This window comes from Malania oleifera, chromosome 5 (genome assembly GCF_029873635.1).
Source record: "Malania oleifera isolate guangnan ecotype guangnan chromosome 5, ASM2987363v1, whole genome shotgun sequence".
Lineage (NCBI taxonomy): Eukaryota > Viridiplantae > Streptophyta > Magnoliopsida > Santalales > Ximeniaceae > Malania > Malania oleifera.
Window position 1 is genome coordinate 28,010,031 of NC_080421.1, and position 17,052 is coordinate 28,027,082.

A 17,052-nucleotide genomic window follows, 5' to 3' on the forward strand; every position below is an offset into this window, starting at 1 on the left:
AAGATATGGGTGTTCCTCAGCCCTTAAGCACTCTACTTTATTGTGACAATCGTAGTGCTGTCCAGATCGCTCACAATGATGTTTTTCATGAACGTATCAAACACATCGAGATCGACTTTCGTTTTGCGCGTCATCATCTTTAGGATGGGACACTTCGCCTCTTGTCAATTCCTTCGGCTGATCAGTTGGCTGATATCTTCACGAAAGCTCATCCACCTGGTTGTTATCGTGCTTTAGTCTGCAAACTCTAGATGACATCTTCGATACCACCTTGAGATTGAGGGGGGATGTTAGCATATCTCCCTTATATATCTCCCTAATTTACCCTTGTAGTCTGCCTCCTTCCCCTATAAAAGGATGGCCTTGTACAATTTTATATACACAAAAAGGAATAATAAAGTTTTATTAATCTTAACACAAGCCTAGTACAGCCTATCAACTGTAATTAGATCTTATTAAATTAATCCATAAATATGTCTAATCCAAGCTTATTATAAGAGCATAAACTAAGCCTATGATCAAACAACTCACAAACCAAAATAAGCTGAGCCCATTCATGTTCACGTTCACTTGTTTATTAAACAAGCTACAAAGTTGGACTTGAAAATCACTCATTTACATAATGAACAAGCCTGATTGAGCTCTTACCAAGCCAAACTCCCGAGCTGCTCATGAGCAGCTTGGTTCGTTTGTAGCCTTTACTTTATTTATGAACAAATTACAATTTGAGAGATGAGTGTCTCAATTTAGTTGAGAAGATGAGTTTAGAATTTATAAGTCGAGAGATGAGGTGTTTAGGGTGTATATTTAAGCTACAAAAAACATGATAGATAAAGATGGTATAGAATATACCTATTGAAACAAAAGTATCCGACAAATATAGTTTATTGCTTCAATAATTATGTTCCTTTTATTTAATTTATGTTCTTACGAATTTTTTTTTAAAAAATAATCTAAATGAAAAGTAGCTATAGTTATGGTTGGGGCGTATGAGATGTTTTATCATGATAAATGGTGAGAATAACAAAAGATATTTTTTTAAAATAATTTATATAAAGATTAATTCGTTGAAATCAATTAAATAGATGAATTGTCACACAAATTTTACGACTTATTTTTGTCATGTGTAAAATTTAACTTTTAAAATAATTTTACTGAGAATGTCATGTTTATGATGCTGTCAGCAGTGCTTATAACTTTAAAATAATTAATTATACTTTGCATTGCATGAATTTTCGTTAGTATGACAACCAAAAAGGGGACAAATTAAAAACTGCATGTGATCCTCGTTTTTATGGTACATTAGCTCTCGAAACACTTCTGTGCTCCACAACCCTAAATTTTGGAGAGCTAATGGAGGAGTAATGTGATGAGCAATTTTTAAAGAACATTAATTCACTAATTTAACCACTATTGAAAATTTATTTTAATTTATAAACTCGTAGAATTATAGATGCAATGTAGAGAAAGATGCAGACTAAAAACTGCTCCCTCTTCCTTTAATTAACACTATCCATATAATGAAATCTGTGTGTTAGATGTACATTTGTGAAGTAAAGACCAGCGAATGCAACTTGCTGAAAACAATTTCCACAGCAACAAAATCAACATCGAAGCCAAAAGTTTGCCCTCCATACAGCACATGAAGGAAGCCACTGTGAGACGAGGGTGGGGGCAAAAGGTGGGAGATTTCTGGAAGATCTGAGGTGGGTGGTGAAGGCATGTCTTTCTTCTTCAAAGAGTAGTAAACATCAGCTAGGAGAAGCCAAATGAGATCAGGATCCATCGAGGCAAGTCCAACCAGGGCATTCACTGAAGCATTGCGAAGTCCGCTAACACCACTACATGCTACACCCACAACAAGACCACTGACCTTCTTGAGGACTACCTCCAATGCTGAGGCACTCCTTTTGTTCTGCGATATTGCAGCAATCATGTTGAGAAGAGCGGCTTGGACTTTCAGGTTGGAAACTTCAGCCACTGAGTCATCCGAAGAGAGAGAAGTGCTTCTGTAAGGAAGCTGCAGTCTAGTTTTCTCTGCTTTTGGAAAGGGCTTCTTCTGAAATGGTGAGGTGGTGAGGAGTTTCCAAAAGTGAGGTCCATCTGTATGGAAGCGGCGAGAAAAGAAATCTCCGCCACATATTTGCACAGTAGTACTTGCAACAGCCAAACATCTCTGGACAACCTGCAGGGATAACAAAGCTAAAGAATGAAAAGAACTGGGCAACGTGACAATCATAGTCTCTTGATCAATTGACTGAAATTTATGTGATTGTCAATGATACAGACTGTACTGAGTAGTCAAATTAATAATTCAATAATCATTACGTTGTTTTCTGAATGGAGATAAATGAGCAAAGATTATGAACTGCATATGAAATAGGGATGAAACACTGCTAGAGTTACTTGTATTGATTGACTACTGGATATTTGTTCATAATATAAACTACAAAAAAGTAGCTTTGCTTCGCTGAGGATCAATTTAAGCAAAAAAATCATAACATAGTAGATGGCATGGTGTTTACTTCAATATTTTGGAACCAATATGAATCCCAAATTGGAGGGGAGGGCACAAAAAAGGGGAAAAAACGAAGGCCTCGCAACAGCAAAACCTATGACCTGAAAGACCCACCTGCCAAACCAAACCTACCGGCCCAAACCCCAAAAGACTAAATTAAGATCCTCACTCTTTCTGACCCAAACCCAGGAGACGCACCTGTCCGACCAAACTGACCGGCCTAAACCCACCTGGACCCTCAATCAACTCACCATGTCTCGATCTGACGTTCAACTAGTCAGTTTTAAATAAGTTTAAGATATCCAAAAACAAGCAAAAATGTTATATGAATTGCCAATGCCACTTTCAGGAGAAAAAAAGAGAGGGAGTGAAAGATTGTGTACCACCGGGTTTTTGTTTTGAACAGATACAATCAAGAAAGGCCATATTTTGTTCATTGCTGGCAGCAACCTATTCTCATCTTTTCCTTCATCAGCAGCATCCATGGAGTCTTGAAGATGATGAAATGAATAGGCTGAGATCATACGTTCAATTGTCTCTTTGGTTTCTTTCTCTACCCTATAGGCTTCTTCCACTTTTGCAAGCGCCACAATGCCATCCTATAAAATATATTCATAAAAACCATGCATAAAAATATTTATACGCATGATGCAGGAAATTCAAGAAAATAATGGTGCATTTTAAGAGAACAGGCATTCTTTTAGATGACAACTATAGAAACCTTCACAACGATTAGACAACTGATCTCATGGGGTTAAGTTTGAGGTTTTATTGAAAGATAGTTTCAGTTTAATCATTTCAAAAAGATAAAATATAACACTAAATGCACAGGCACCTGCGCCACATTGAGGGTCTAGGGAGGGCATGATGTCACATAATCTGCAACTCAAACCTCCGGCTTTCATGTTTGAGTGCAACACCTTTATCATTGGGTCAAGCAAATGCATCAAAGATGAAACCATCATAATGATTTTATCACGTTGAGAAATCCAAGTGCATCAAGTAAATCTAATACAATCTTGAATAAAAATGAGAGTCATGGTTTTTCTGCAAGGTTGGAAAGAGTCCAAAAATAGAGAAAGGTTCAGAGAATTTTTCCCCGGGTAGCTTTTGTTGCCAAAAGGAGATAAATGAGGCACTGGAAAATGGAAATTCAAGTGAAACCCATCCCCATATGATTATAATCTTTTTTCAATTTCATTAGTTTGCAATAATAATTAAATCCACTAGTCAGGAAAGTAGAACTTGGCATTTCCAAGGCTAAAGAATCTTTTCTCAATAGAGTCAAGGGGAGTGATGAAATCTCCCTAGTTAGAAACAAACCTCAATTATATCCAGGGCAACCAGACATACTGCTTGCTTTGGGGAAGCAAGTAGTGGGGTTGCAGCTGTCAAACATGAACCAGCAATTGATCCAACAGTCAGCCGATATCTTCTGGAGTCATTCAACTTGATCAACAGTCCTTCCAATTGCTCCATATGCATATCAACATCCATTAAGTAGGCACCTGTCCACACAATTTCCTCAAAAAAATATTAGGAAGATAATTATGTTCATATAAGGCAGCAATATAGGCTAAGATACAAGACACACAAGAAGTGACATGAATTCATTTATGAGATCATAGCATGCTCTAAGGACATGACAATTTATGACACTATGAAATCAATTGCTGTGGTTTCTGGTGGTCATTAGCTACACAACTAATGTACTGTCAGTAGTCAAGAGGCACCTGCTAAACCAATGATTAGAAATGATTTTTTGGCCAACAATTATAATATTCAATATGGGTCAACTGCATCATTGATGCAGCATGTGGATTGGAAATGGCTAGTAGATTCATCATATTATACACCAGACAGATTAGGTTAATCCCAAGGATTTTAGGGGGAAAAGAGATGTTAGTGGCAAAGTCGGATCTTATTGTGCAGAAACGCTGCGATGGAGGATATGACAGGTGCCATTGGGTGAATCCTCAACATATACTTATAAATCTTAGGACAATTCCGTGTAGATTGGAATTGGTAAGCAAATGGAAAGGGAAAAATTTTTGCACACACGCGTGCACACATACACACACAGCCTTGCGCATTAAATTTGCCTAAAAATGACTAACATTGAGTACTGCTGTTTTTGATTTCTCTAGACTCATAAAGACCACGAAAATGAACATTGGAACTAAACTTATAAATGAACAGTGTGAATAATAATCTTGGACTAAGGAAATGACACAGCTTGACTAGACCAGAATAATGACACCTTAGAAATAAAACTTAGTAGCTAACAAAGCAGAGTGGACTAACTTCCAGAAAATATTATCTGATATTTTGCTGGTTAGTTCAACATTCCCCACTGATGGGAAGAAACTCGCCTTCGTACGAGTGGCCAACTTTTGCAGCCACACACTTGTCAACATCAACTTCTTAAAATTCTTCTTCACTTATCGACAAAATTTCTGTGTCGGTTTCCCTCCCAGTTGACAAGAAAGCAGTAAATTTCTTCTTCTGGTCTTGGCATTTCTAACTTCAAGTATTCACTCAACCTACTTCTTCTTTTAAGAAGTATGCATTATTTTCTTCCTCTCCAAGTTGCCTAAATCTTATATATCACCATGGGAAGTATACATATCAGGAACACTGAGATTTGAGAGATTTCAAGCCCGTCAAGAAGTTCCACCTCATAAGCATTTGTCCCAAATTTGGACAAAATTCTGTATGGTTCAATCTTCTTAGCCTTTAGCTTCTTGTAGGTATCAATAGGAAACCACTCTCTTTTAAGAAATGGCATCACCAAAATTCCCTCTTGATAATCAGAAGATTCTTCATAATGTTGGTTCATCTTTTTCAGTTTTTGATGAACCTCTTCTTTGGACATCCTCTAGATTTTCAGCATATGCAATAGCATCATTGCTCACACAGGACAGATTTTGAACGTATCTACTAACTCCACAACCTGATTTGGGCTCCAACCATGCACAATATGGAAAGGACTCTCTCCTGTTGATATATTCACTGTGTTGTTGCAAACAAATTCAGCCTGTCATGGCAGTAAGCCCCAATGCCAAATGTTGTTCAAGGCAGGCACCTCAACTGATTGCCCAAACTTTGACTTGTAACTTCCACCTTTCCATTAGTTTGAGGATGGAAGGCATTGTTATACTGCAACTCAGTTGCCAGCAACCTCTAAAGTGCTGAAATGACTGAGTTTGAATCACCATCCATTGTTGTTGTCTCAGGCAAGCCATGTAATCTCACAACTGCTCAGGAAAATGGATGTGCTGTATGAGTAGTATCCGATGTCTTTTCACATGCCATGAAATGTTCAGTGTACCACTTTTGGGAAGCAGTCAACTACATTAAACATGGAGCACTAGGTTCCAGTAAAAGTGTGTAAAACCCAATATTTCGCTTCTAGTTTTTGGCAATTTGATTTTGACATGTTTGGCATCTTTCCACATAATTGTAAGAATCTTACTGTCCCGGCTCCGCAACATCTTTTTTGTGAAATATTTTTTAAAAAAAATTTTACGTAGCTAACTAGTAATTAATTACCATTCTCCCTCCTTCTCTCTCTCTCTCTCTCTCTCTCTCTCTCTCTCTTAATTATTTATTACTTTTATTTTAAGGATGGTAGGAAAGAAGGGAGGATAGAACCACTACCCTATCATAGTCAATTATATCAAATCCTTAAAATCAAATTAAACACATTACTTCACCCTGCGCGAATAGTGGGAATTGAACCTGCACTTTCTCTTTGGCAAAGAGAAATCTTACCATCTGAGAATTTGACCCTATCCTTATTTATTGTTCTAAACAACATGTCCAGTATCATGCAAATCAGTGATTAGAAACTCTCTTAAGAACCAGTTGGAAACTCCTTGATGGCTTCTATCCAACAACACTGCTAGATATGGTTGCCAGCAAATAAACACTTCTGCTTAGTGCATCTGCCACCTTGTTTAATGAACCTGCTTGTAATGAAATATGATAGTATATTCTTGCAAGAAGGTTACTGACTTCATGCGTCTATGATTCAGCTCTTCTAAGAGTTCAAATAGCATAAAGTCTCATGATTTGAATGTAAAATAAACTCTTTCTGATTCAAGTGAGGGTGCTAAAATCTTAAGGCTTATAAAATAGCATGTAATTCCAAATCATAGCTGCAGCGCTTCTACTGTGTCCCACTATGTTTCTCACAAAATTAAGAAATTGGATGCTCCTCTCGACTCGGAACAGGAGCAATCTCCACTTTAGATGCATGATAATCCACTTCAGAAACCTTTTCAAAATCTGTAGAGCTAAGACTGTCCTTGTGTCATTAACCTCTTCACCTGCTGAAAATTTCTCAGCCTCAAGAATCCAGCAATGTCTTGCTTTTAAGAGACATTGTAGTTGGTGCCATGATGGTACTAACATTGTTGATAAATCTTTTAGAAGAGGCGGCTAATCCATGGAAGCTTCTAATTTTTTAATGTGTCTTTGGAGGAGGCCAACCTTTTACTTGAACATTAGTTGGATCCACTTCTGCACCAAGAGCAAAGGCAATAAATGCAAGAAATTCCAATCTGTCAAGCATGAACATGCACTCCAGATCTGCATATAGCTGATTTTGCCTTAAAATTTTCAAAACAGATCTCAGGTGTTCAATATCAGCCTCAGGATCCTTGCCATAAATTGGATATCATCAAAGTAGGCACCACAAACTTTCCAATAAATAGTTTAAACTTCTAGTTCATTAATCTCATGAAAGCATTGGATATGTTTGAAAGCTTAGATGGCATTATAAACCATTTGTAAAGTCCATCTTCCATTTTGAATGCTTTCTTCCATTTATCCACTTCCAAATTTGAATTTGGTGGTAACCAATCTTCAAATCAAATTTAGAGAACACCTTTGCTCCCCAAAACAGATCCGACATCATCTACATATAGGGAATGTATACTTGATCATTATTTGGTTGACTGCTGTCCTAGCCACGCACATTGACCCTATTGCAACCTTCTTTCATGTCAAGTAAAACAGGCACCATGCACAAAAATTTTCTTGAATGAAGTCTTTCCTGAATAGCTATAGAATTTGTTATGCAACTATTCATGTTCTTTTTAGACTCAATCTAACAGTGTGGTAGAAGTGCTCCTGGCAGGTCAATCTGGTGCCCTATTTTCCTCAATGGTGGTAACCTGTTGGGCAATTCAATGGGCATGACTTCCTTGGTTTTTTCCAGCCACTTGCTCACACATTCTGGATTTAAATAAGAACGGATTCTGGCTTACTAAGCAGCAATATAAACAACTCCACCGTACTTGCTTTCTTCTATAAAATCAATCAACAGAAAAGTGAACCAGAACATCTCCCTTTTGATCACAAAGTCTTCTTTCACTGGTTTTAACACCATCTATTTACCATTGAAACAGAAAGAATAAGTATTTATGATAAACAGTCCTTTGATCATATAATCATGGCTGGCTAAGTAAGATGTGGCAAGCACCTAGATACCAAATCACATAACATTGAATCCTTCAATGAATTGACAATTGAACTTACCAAACATGACACAAGCATCCTTCCTTTGTTGAACATGCAATAGGGCCATTAGAGTTTTAAGCCTTACATTTCAGCCGTCCATCATTTCTTGCACTACTAAAGTCTTGCTGCTGCCACCATAAAAAATGCAACATCCAGTGCACAAAGCTCCCATGTCATATTGGGAGTAAGGGGAATGTAAGATTTACACAGCCTTACTTCCACTATCAATTGTTAAAATGCAATGTTCCCCACTGATCTGTAGTGTGTACGTAAAATTTTCTTGCATAACCAGTCTTCACCAGTTGTGACAGGAGGGGCAAGCATGGGCCTTCAGACAACCAACATTTCACCTACACCAACATCTTCAATTCCTTCTTCTTCCAAGCTAGCTTTGTTTCCAGTCTTGTAGTGATTCTCATCTGCACAGCACCTGGTTGTCCTTCCCCAATTTCTGAGAAATTAACTTGTGCCTCAGGCTCCCTTTTTGGGCATTCATTTGATCAGTTTTCAAGTTTTGAAAACCTGTGGTGCTTAAAGGTTTCCAGATCCTGCCTATGAGGCAGATTTTCAAGACTCACAGGATTAATCCTATGAACTGCGGGTGCTACCCATGTGTTCCTGTTTGAGGCTGTGCAACTGGAACAACCTCCTGCACAAGGATCATAGCCTAGCTTCTTCAATATATTGCATGACAATTGGGCTTCAACCATTAAAGCAATCTGATAGGCATCGCTTGGTTTGAAAGATCATTGCAAGCATACTTGATCTTGAACTGCCGACAACTCTTTCAGTGGTGCCAAAGATTTTGCACTTTTTGGTACAAAGTTCGCTTATTGTGTCTGGAGCTTCCCCTTCATTTTATTCCACTGTCGGACCTGACCTTTGTCGCAAGTTCACGACCATTTTGGTACTGCCCAACCAAGTAGAAGCAGCTCCACTCCATTTCTCAGCCACCAACTTGACCAATCATCTAGAATATCACTGTACTCAACACAGCACTGCCCATCCAGGCCAGAAATTCATCAAGTTCCATGTCACTATCAAATTCTGAAATTTGGAGTTGAACACCATAATTTTTAGAATTTTGAAGAGCTCGAACGATCCTATACTCCCAAGAATTCTAAACGCTGCCCTAAACACACTCACTTCCCTTGTTAGAATCACCACCTCCATCCTCTGGAAAACTGATTAGGTTTGTCTTCAACTTCTCTTTTTTGTCCCATCTCTTTCCATTTCCTTGATTATTTATGTGAAGATCTAACTCCATAAGGTTTCACAAACTTGCTTTTGTAATTCATGCAACAGCTCAACAGTTGCATAAGTCCCTCTTAATGGTTATTTTAGTCTTTTAGTATTATTAAGTGTGTTAAGTGTTATGTTAATTAGTGAGAGTTAGTAAGGGTATTATGGTCACTAGAATGTATTCGATTTGTATTATAAATAGAGGGAGAGACCTATCTTTGAGTTAGATCATTCATTTAATCAAAAAATCTCAACATGGTATCAGAGCATGATCCAACCCAGACCCTATCACCAACCCAAACTCAGCTGCTGCTGGAAAACACCCTCCTGTCGCTGCCCTTCTCAGAACCGCCACAATACATTATTGCACAAAACCAACCATATAGCCAAAAACAGAACCCTCTGAATTTATAACCCTACAAAATCCCATTGCTGGAAACCTCCCCATGTGCCCCCACGAGCCAATTGATTGCCGGCAGTCCCGACCACACATGCTGGTGTGTGAGAGTGTTACAGGCCACTTTTTCCTGATTTTTTCCTCCAGCATGTTTTGAGCCCATCACTAGATCATATTATCAAGATATTTGGGCATGTTTTTGCTCAAAGATCCAACCGTTTTTGAACATGCACTCGTGGTAATCTGTTAGTTTGTTCGGTGTTCGTAAGGGCTAGTTGTAAGTCTCTTGGAGCAGTAGCAGTGTTCATAAGTTGATTTGTGAGGCTGTGGCAGTGTTATATCAGTTTGTAGGTGGTTCACTTTGTCCGTGGTTGTTTTAGTGGATCACCTCGTTTGTGGTTGTCCCTATTAGTTTTGATTGTTCTTCTTATTTGACAGTGCTGTGGCTGCTGGCTTGTGAGTGTTGGGATGGAGTCTATGAATTCCAAAAACGTGATGCCACATATAACAACTGAAAAGTTGGATAGAAAGAATTATGTTTTGTTGTCGAAGGCTGTTCGGGTTTATTTAGCAGGATTAGGAAAATCAGACCACTTGTTCCAATTTGGTCATTCTGATGAGAAGAGAAAAGAAGTGGGAATTTAAGAAGATGCCTTGGTTGTTTCCCTCTTGTGGACTTCGATGGAGCCCCAAATTGCAAAGATGTGCATGCATCAAGATACATGCAAGGAAATTTGGGATTATGTGAAGCTTCTGTATTCTAGTAACATTGCACGTATATATGATTTATCGCAGGAGTAGTTTCAGTTACAAGATGGAGATAGGAGAATTACAAATTATTTTGGGGAGATGAAACGTATTCATTGGGAGCTTAACATTGTGCAACCTATAACCGTTGATTTCCTTCTTACATAATTTCTATCAAAATTTCAACAAATCATCCGAAATTTATTGAAATCTCAAAATTTTGGCGAAACTTGTCGAAATTTTAATTATTGAATGAAATTTCCTTAGAATTCAGTGTGAGAGATGCAAAGTGAAATTTCTCTCTTAATTTACCATTTTTTTTAATTGATACAATAATTATTACAAGGGCTTTTGAAATTATATGAGAAATTAGACTTACAATAAGATTTTATTTAACCATTCCTATCAATTGATTTATGAATTGCATTTATATTAACCAAATATGTTTAGTACGCATTATCTTGTGAATATGTTCAATACACATTATATTACAACTGCTGCACCTCATACACAACATAGATGTATTAAATTTCTAATATTTCAGTCCTAAAGCTTACGTTATTATGTTTATTAATCATTTCTAAAGTTTCATAAAAGAATTCATGCTAATACTAATCAATTCATCTTATTTTTCAAAACAAAAATCGAAATTGAATCCATCAAAATTTTGGTACTTATGGAGCTTCAAAACTTCAGTCGGAATCGAAATTTAAGACCTTGATTACTCCTGGCTATACCAACCTCTATCTCTTTTGCAAAACTAAAATCAACAACTGATCAGACTTTGTTAATATCAACATTTTCTTCTTGAACTGTTTTCGAAACCAAGCTAAAGTCGTCCTGATTACACACTAAACGTTTATTCGCTCAAGGTACACAGAGGACTTGGACTTCGTTACCAACTGTTTGAATGCCCTCATCCCACTTTTATGGCTTTTGTGAGTTTTGACCAAGGGAATGGACTTGTACACTAGTAGGAACGGACATGGAAGGGGCCTAGTCACCCATACTCTCATAATGTACCTTCTTAGATGCAAGACCTAACTGACAAATCCCTAATTGAGGAGAAGCCTCTTTTAAACCCAAAGCATTATCATCTAAACCTAGTTCTGTTCTATTAAATGGCCCAAATTTGATAAGAACGGAAAGCCTCCTTTCCCACATACCTACCCAAATCCAAGATGAGAACCAGTCGTCCAAGTTCAGCCTTGGTGCCCTTGTCTTCCTTGATTGCAACCCTAGCCACCTTTGTGACATCGCAGCGACCACCAGAGCCCTATGCACTTTCACCTTGTGGATGTTTTCCTCCAGACGAGCTGCGATGTTTTCTGAAACCATCACTCAGGATTCCTTTAATTGCATATCTCCCCCCCACCGAAGACATAAAATTTCTAATTTCGTATGACTTACATCCCCTTCGCCTTATTTCCCTTCCAACACCGCATAAGTCCATGCTCTGGGAACTGAAGAGCTTGTTGCACCTGCTTCTTCAAGATCAAGGCAAAATCCTTCGCAAACTTGCAGAACTCAATTCGCAAATCTTCGCCATCTATTACCATTTACGCCTTCAGGAATAAATATAAAAAATTTCCTCCCTTTCTCCCTTAACCCTAGCTCCAAAAACTTGCCCACCCTTGTCCACCTAATCGCTATCCAGTATAGAAGACTTCCCTTATGAATGTTGGAACCCCTTTCTAGCCGAATGAAGGTTGATAAGTGATTGGTAATCCAAAAATTTGCCTCCTTCGAGAGTTAACTAACCCAAGGGTCTCCCCTCCTTTCCAAACTCAAATTGAAGGATTTACCTACGATCTACATCAAACGCCTTAACATCTACTGTTCGTACAGCCATGATCGATTTCAAGTGAGGGTGAGAGAATCATTTTGCGAAAGATAGAGAGACCCATTCATCCTCTTTTTCCACATTTCTACTTGCTCTTTAATTTTTAATATTTAACTAATTTGTGAATTTCATTCATATTAATTGAACATTGGGATAAAGATTTAGTATCTGGTTTCCTTGTGGACTTTTGCAGCAGGGTGTTTCATAGGGGTGTTTTTTTTTCTTATTTTCAAGTGTGATTGGTTAGCTGTGCTGTTTTGATTATTTATTTATTTATTTATTTTTGTATTTTTTTCTTGTATTATTTAAGGAGGATTTCTCATGCTCTCTGTTGTACTTCTTGTTCTCCCAAGTAAAATCTCTTCTCCTTTGACCCAAAGAAAAAAAGAAAAAAAAAAGAGGGAGTGGAGAGAAAACAAAAGTCAATTGTCAATTATAGGGCACCCTTCCACAACAAGGCTACTTTTAAAAGTGTCCTTTAGTCTTTTGGAGTATATTCTCTCCATTTCTCTCTGATTTGGGGGGCAGGAAAATCTAAATTTTCCTTTTCCCCCTTTCGACTTCTGTTGACTTCTTTCATCTTCTCTCCATATATGTGGACCAAATGATAAAAGTGGAGAAAGACCCATTTCTTTCCTCTACTATTTTCTTCTCTCCACTTCTCTTCAACCAAACATACTGTAAGGGTTCTTTGTTGCAATCTCTATTTGTATACCAAAAGAATTAAATTTTGAAATTGTAACATTTCGTAGGAATATTTGTGAAGAAAAGGAGGGAGGATTCTTTCCTTTTCATTTTTGGTGCAAGAGATGGCTGCTTGGAGTGTGTTTTGTGAAGCTAAGGTTTACATAATAAACTTTATTTTTTGTATGAGGAAATAAATTTTTAATACTAGTAGATTTTTGTACCTTGGATCTATTAGGCAAGCCGAAAGAGAAATTGACGATTGTAATATATAGAATCTGAGCAACTTTGCTAAAATGAAGAAATTCTTTGAGCAAGATGTGTGATCATAGGATTATGATAAAAAAAAAAAAGAGAATTCTATATGATGGCTACAAGACTAGCCATTCTATATGTATTAGAATTTTCTGCAACTAAAGCACAACATAACCAAAAAGTAAAGGTTGCAAAAAAAGAGAATTCTAACTGTGTAAGTGGTATAACTCTAAAAGATAAAAGGAAGAAGACATTTACTGTAATTTATGTGTAGAACCCATAGAAGATAAAGGAGAGTTAAGATGGTTTGTGCACTTGCAATGTAGACCAAACAACACACCAATGAGGAGGGATGAGTTAGTTGTTATTAGTGGTTGTAGGAGGGAGAGAGGGGTAGACCTAGAACAACTTGGAACAAGATAGTGAATAACGATTTGGAAATACTTCCCAGATTGTGTGAAATGGCGTAAGAGGATTCATGTATGCAACTCCACCAAGTGGGACTTAAAGCATGGGAGTGGTTTGTTGTTGTAGGTGGTAAGAAGAATTAATTTAGCAATTATTTTCTCAGGTACGAACAGATTGAGCACAAGGGCAACATCAACGACAACCATTAGTTAAAGGAGAATTGATTTCAAAACAAATCATATCAAAATTACTTTTAACGGATCAAATGGCGGTTAATTCTGGTGTACATAACAACAAAATTACAATTTTAAATCAACCCAAAACTCATAATAAAAATTTTAAAATAATCACCTGATTCCATGTGAGATATATCAATGTTGTCATCATAATATGTATTTTGTTCGCTATTTTGTGTTTTCTTTTCCATATCAGACAATTTAGACTTTACATCTCTACAATAGGACTCTGCGTCAGCGGGCAATGAACTAGCCTCATGCTTTGATGCCTTGGAAATTTCTGCAACAGCCTAGAGAAAAAAAAATATTTAAAACACGATGAACAGCGGAGCCTGACTATACATAACTGACAATGAATATTGCACACAATAACTTAAAAATAGCACAGTAACAACTTACAAACCACATGCAAACCTTAGCTTAAAATGAATATGGATGAAGAGAAAGGAGAAATGAAGGGAAAAGTAAATAGATAGATTTACTTGTTCTAGGTCTCCAGTCCGACTCCCCAGCGCTTTATATAAAGAATCAGGTTAATGGTGGGGAATACCCCAGTACCACTATATATAGATTAAACATATCCATTTATTCAATATTCCCCTCAAGCTGGAGCATATTGTGAACCCTGCCCATAGGACTAATAAAAATAATATTTTAAATTTTGGTTTCATTTATTTATTAAACTCTATTTAAAAAAAGGAATTTTGAAAACTATTCGACTGGGGACCTTTTCTTTTAAAAGAGATCAATTTTGGAAATTTGTGTTAGAAGATTAAAATTCTCTTACTAATACTCTGCGTGTTAAGGTAGTGAATCTTCTAGGGAATGGAAATGAAGGTGATGGTTACTCCTGGGACCTGAGAGTAAGAAAAAAAGGGTTCGGCGGGAGTTGGATAAGTTAGCTAGTTCTACTAATTTTTTTTTTTTGGGAAGGGTGGCGGGGAGGGTTTAAATTAGTCAAATTATGAAGATAATTAGTTGGAATGTGAGAGAATTAGGGGTCTTCGGGGGTGAGAAAAACAGAGGGTTCATTAGGGAAGTTTGAAACAGAGGGCTCACTAAGGAAGTTTTGAACAGAGTGCTCCTCATATTGCTTTTATTCAGGAAACTAAACTTGAAGAGGTGGAATTTTTATTTTTATTTTTTTGAAATGGTGGGAAGGTAGGGGTCAGTGCTGGGTTACCTTTGTGTATGGTCCCTCTAGGCCAGCGCTAATATCTTTTTTTTGGGGAGAGCTTTTTGCAGTTTTTAGATTTTGTTTTTTCCGTTTTTTTTTTTTTGGGGTTAGGGGGTTTTGGGGGGGGTGGGGGGTGTTAATGTGTTTAGGTTCCTTGCGAGAAGAAGAGAGGGGGGAAGCTCTCTTCTAGCATGAGTAATTTTGATAACTTATTAGGGAATGTGGATTAAGAGACTTTCAAATGGATAATGCTTCATTTTCTTGGTCCGTGGGAGGGGAAAGTTTGGTCATGAGTCAGGTTATTGTTTTGTGCTGAGTGGGAATATGATTTTTTTGAATATTTCTCAAATGTTTTTGTAGAGAACTGTTTCAGATAATTTTCTTATTTTTCTTGAGTGTAGAAAGGTAAGGTGGGTCCTACTACTAGTTAAGAAAACATGTGCTGGACCAAAAGTCTTCTCTCTTTAGTGAGGGATTCCTGGAGTGAGGAGGTTGATAGTGGTTGGGAGGGATTTAGGTTATGAGAAAGCTAAAAAACCTTAATGAAGTGTTGAATAAGTGGAATGTGGAGATTTTTGGAGAAAACAGAATAAAGAAAAATAGTATTTTGGGAGAATTGGATTTGTTGGATAGGAAAGAGGAGGAATGCTTTGGATGGATGAGAAGATGGATGAGAAGGTAAAGAGGGCAGGTCTAAAAAATGAGTTAGAGGTAATTTTTAAGGAAGTGACGAATTGGGAAAACAATAAATATCAGTGGGTTAGGGAGGGTGATTGTAATTCTTAATTCTTTCATGGTGTGGCTAATGGTAAAGAGGTGGAGTGGCTAATGGTAAGAGGAGTCGTCTTATTAAGGAGTTGGAAGTGAGGGAGGGAAAGGTTATTTCTAATCTTGGTTAGACAGCTAGTGAGTTACCCTTTCTCAGAGGAAGATGGAGAAGCAAAGACAACAATTCAATCCCAAAGCAATTGGAAAAGTCGAAAGCACGCTTTCGCTAAAAATGCGCACATCACTTTCCAATTAAATGCCCTAAAAACAGGAAATACAACACATTTCCACAAACAACTAGTATCATTTCCCCTACCAAACCCTTTGAAAGAAGGAAAAGAAGAAAAATTTTATACACAATTCAAACAAACCCAACTCTTTCCAAAAAGATCAAAACAATCTATTCCACAAAACCTGAGCATCCTGACAGTGCAAAAGAAGTAAAATGAGTCTCAGCACTATCAAAACATATAATATAAATATCCAGGGATAAATCCTTGTAAGGCCTCATAAGTTGCAGTGGGTTGATGGGGTCAACTCTCTCTAAGGACTGCTAACCAGATAAAAGCCTTCACCTTGGGGGGTAACTTTAGCTTTCCAAATATAATTAGCAGGAGGGAAAAACTTCTCAGGTGAATAAAAAACAGTTTACAAGAAAAATACCCCCAAAAATCCACACTCTAGAGTCATTCCTAAAAGAAAGATAAAAGGCTTTCAACAAAATGAGAAAAGAAGAAAGCTTGTCGGCCTCCTATTCATTTAGGTTACAATTGGTTTGCAGAATACCTATTCCGAGGAGAATGCAATGAAAATTGAATAAGGATGCAATAATTTAGAAAGAAACCACTCATGCAAAAGTATGTGTTATTACATCCGATGGAATAGGAAGAAATAAACATTCCCATGGTGAAATTTGGGAATAATCATCCCTTGTTATGGATTCATACAGAAAAATTTTACATTGTTATTTTCTTTATGATAATATATTTTTTTTTGGGTATAAACTATCAAATTCTTGTATTATAACTACTCAATCCCTAAGAATAGACAATCTACAAAAACAAACGTAATCTTATATTCCTGCAAAATTAGAAGTCCCAAGAAATTGAATCCAGAAATAGAAGCATTACACCACAAGGAGAACTGAAAGAGATGAGGGGAAAAAATAGAAAGAGAAATATCTCCACCAAGATATCCTCCCAAAAATGAATGTAGGAACCATTACCCACTTTATATCTCGTGAACGAAAAG

General features: G+C 37.2%; 1 protein-coding gene across 1 annotated transcript in view; it reads right to left on the reverse strand.

Moving 5' to 3' along the window:
* Positions 1–1,447: 1,447 nt before the first annotated feature.
* The window catches only part of LOC131154857 (uncharacterized), a 110,852-nt gene continuing 95,247 nt past the window's right edge, over positions 1,448–17,052 (reverse strand). The window contains exons 15-18 of the mRNA XM_058107647.1: positions 13,972–14,146; positions 3,842–4,026; positions 2,902–3,117; positions 1,448–2,185 (exon numbers count right to left, since the gene is read on the reverse strand). Of these exons, the coding sequence (XP_057963630.1) occupies positions 1,535–2,185; positions 2,902–3,117; positions 3,842–4,026; positions 13,972–14,146 (1,227 nt within the window). The 3' untranslated portion in view covers positions 1,448–1,534. The remainder of the gene's footprint in view (positions 2,186–2,901; positions 3,118–3,841; positions 4,027–13,971; positions 14,147–17,052) is intronic.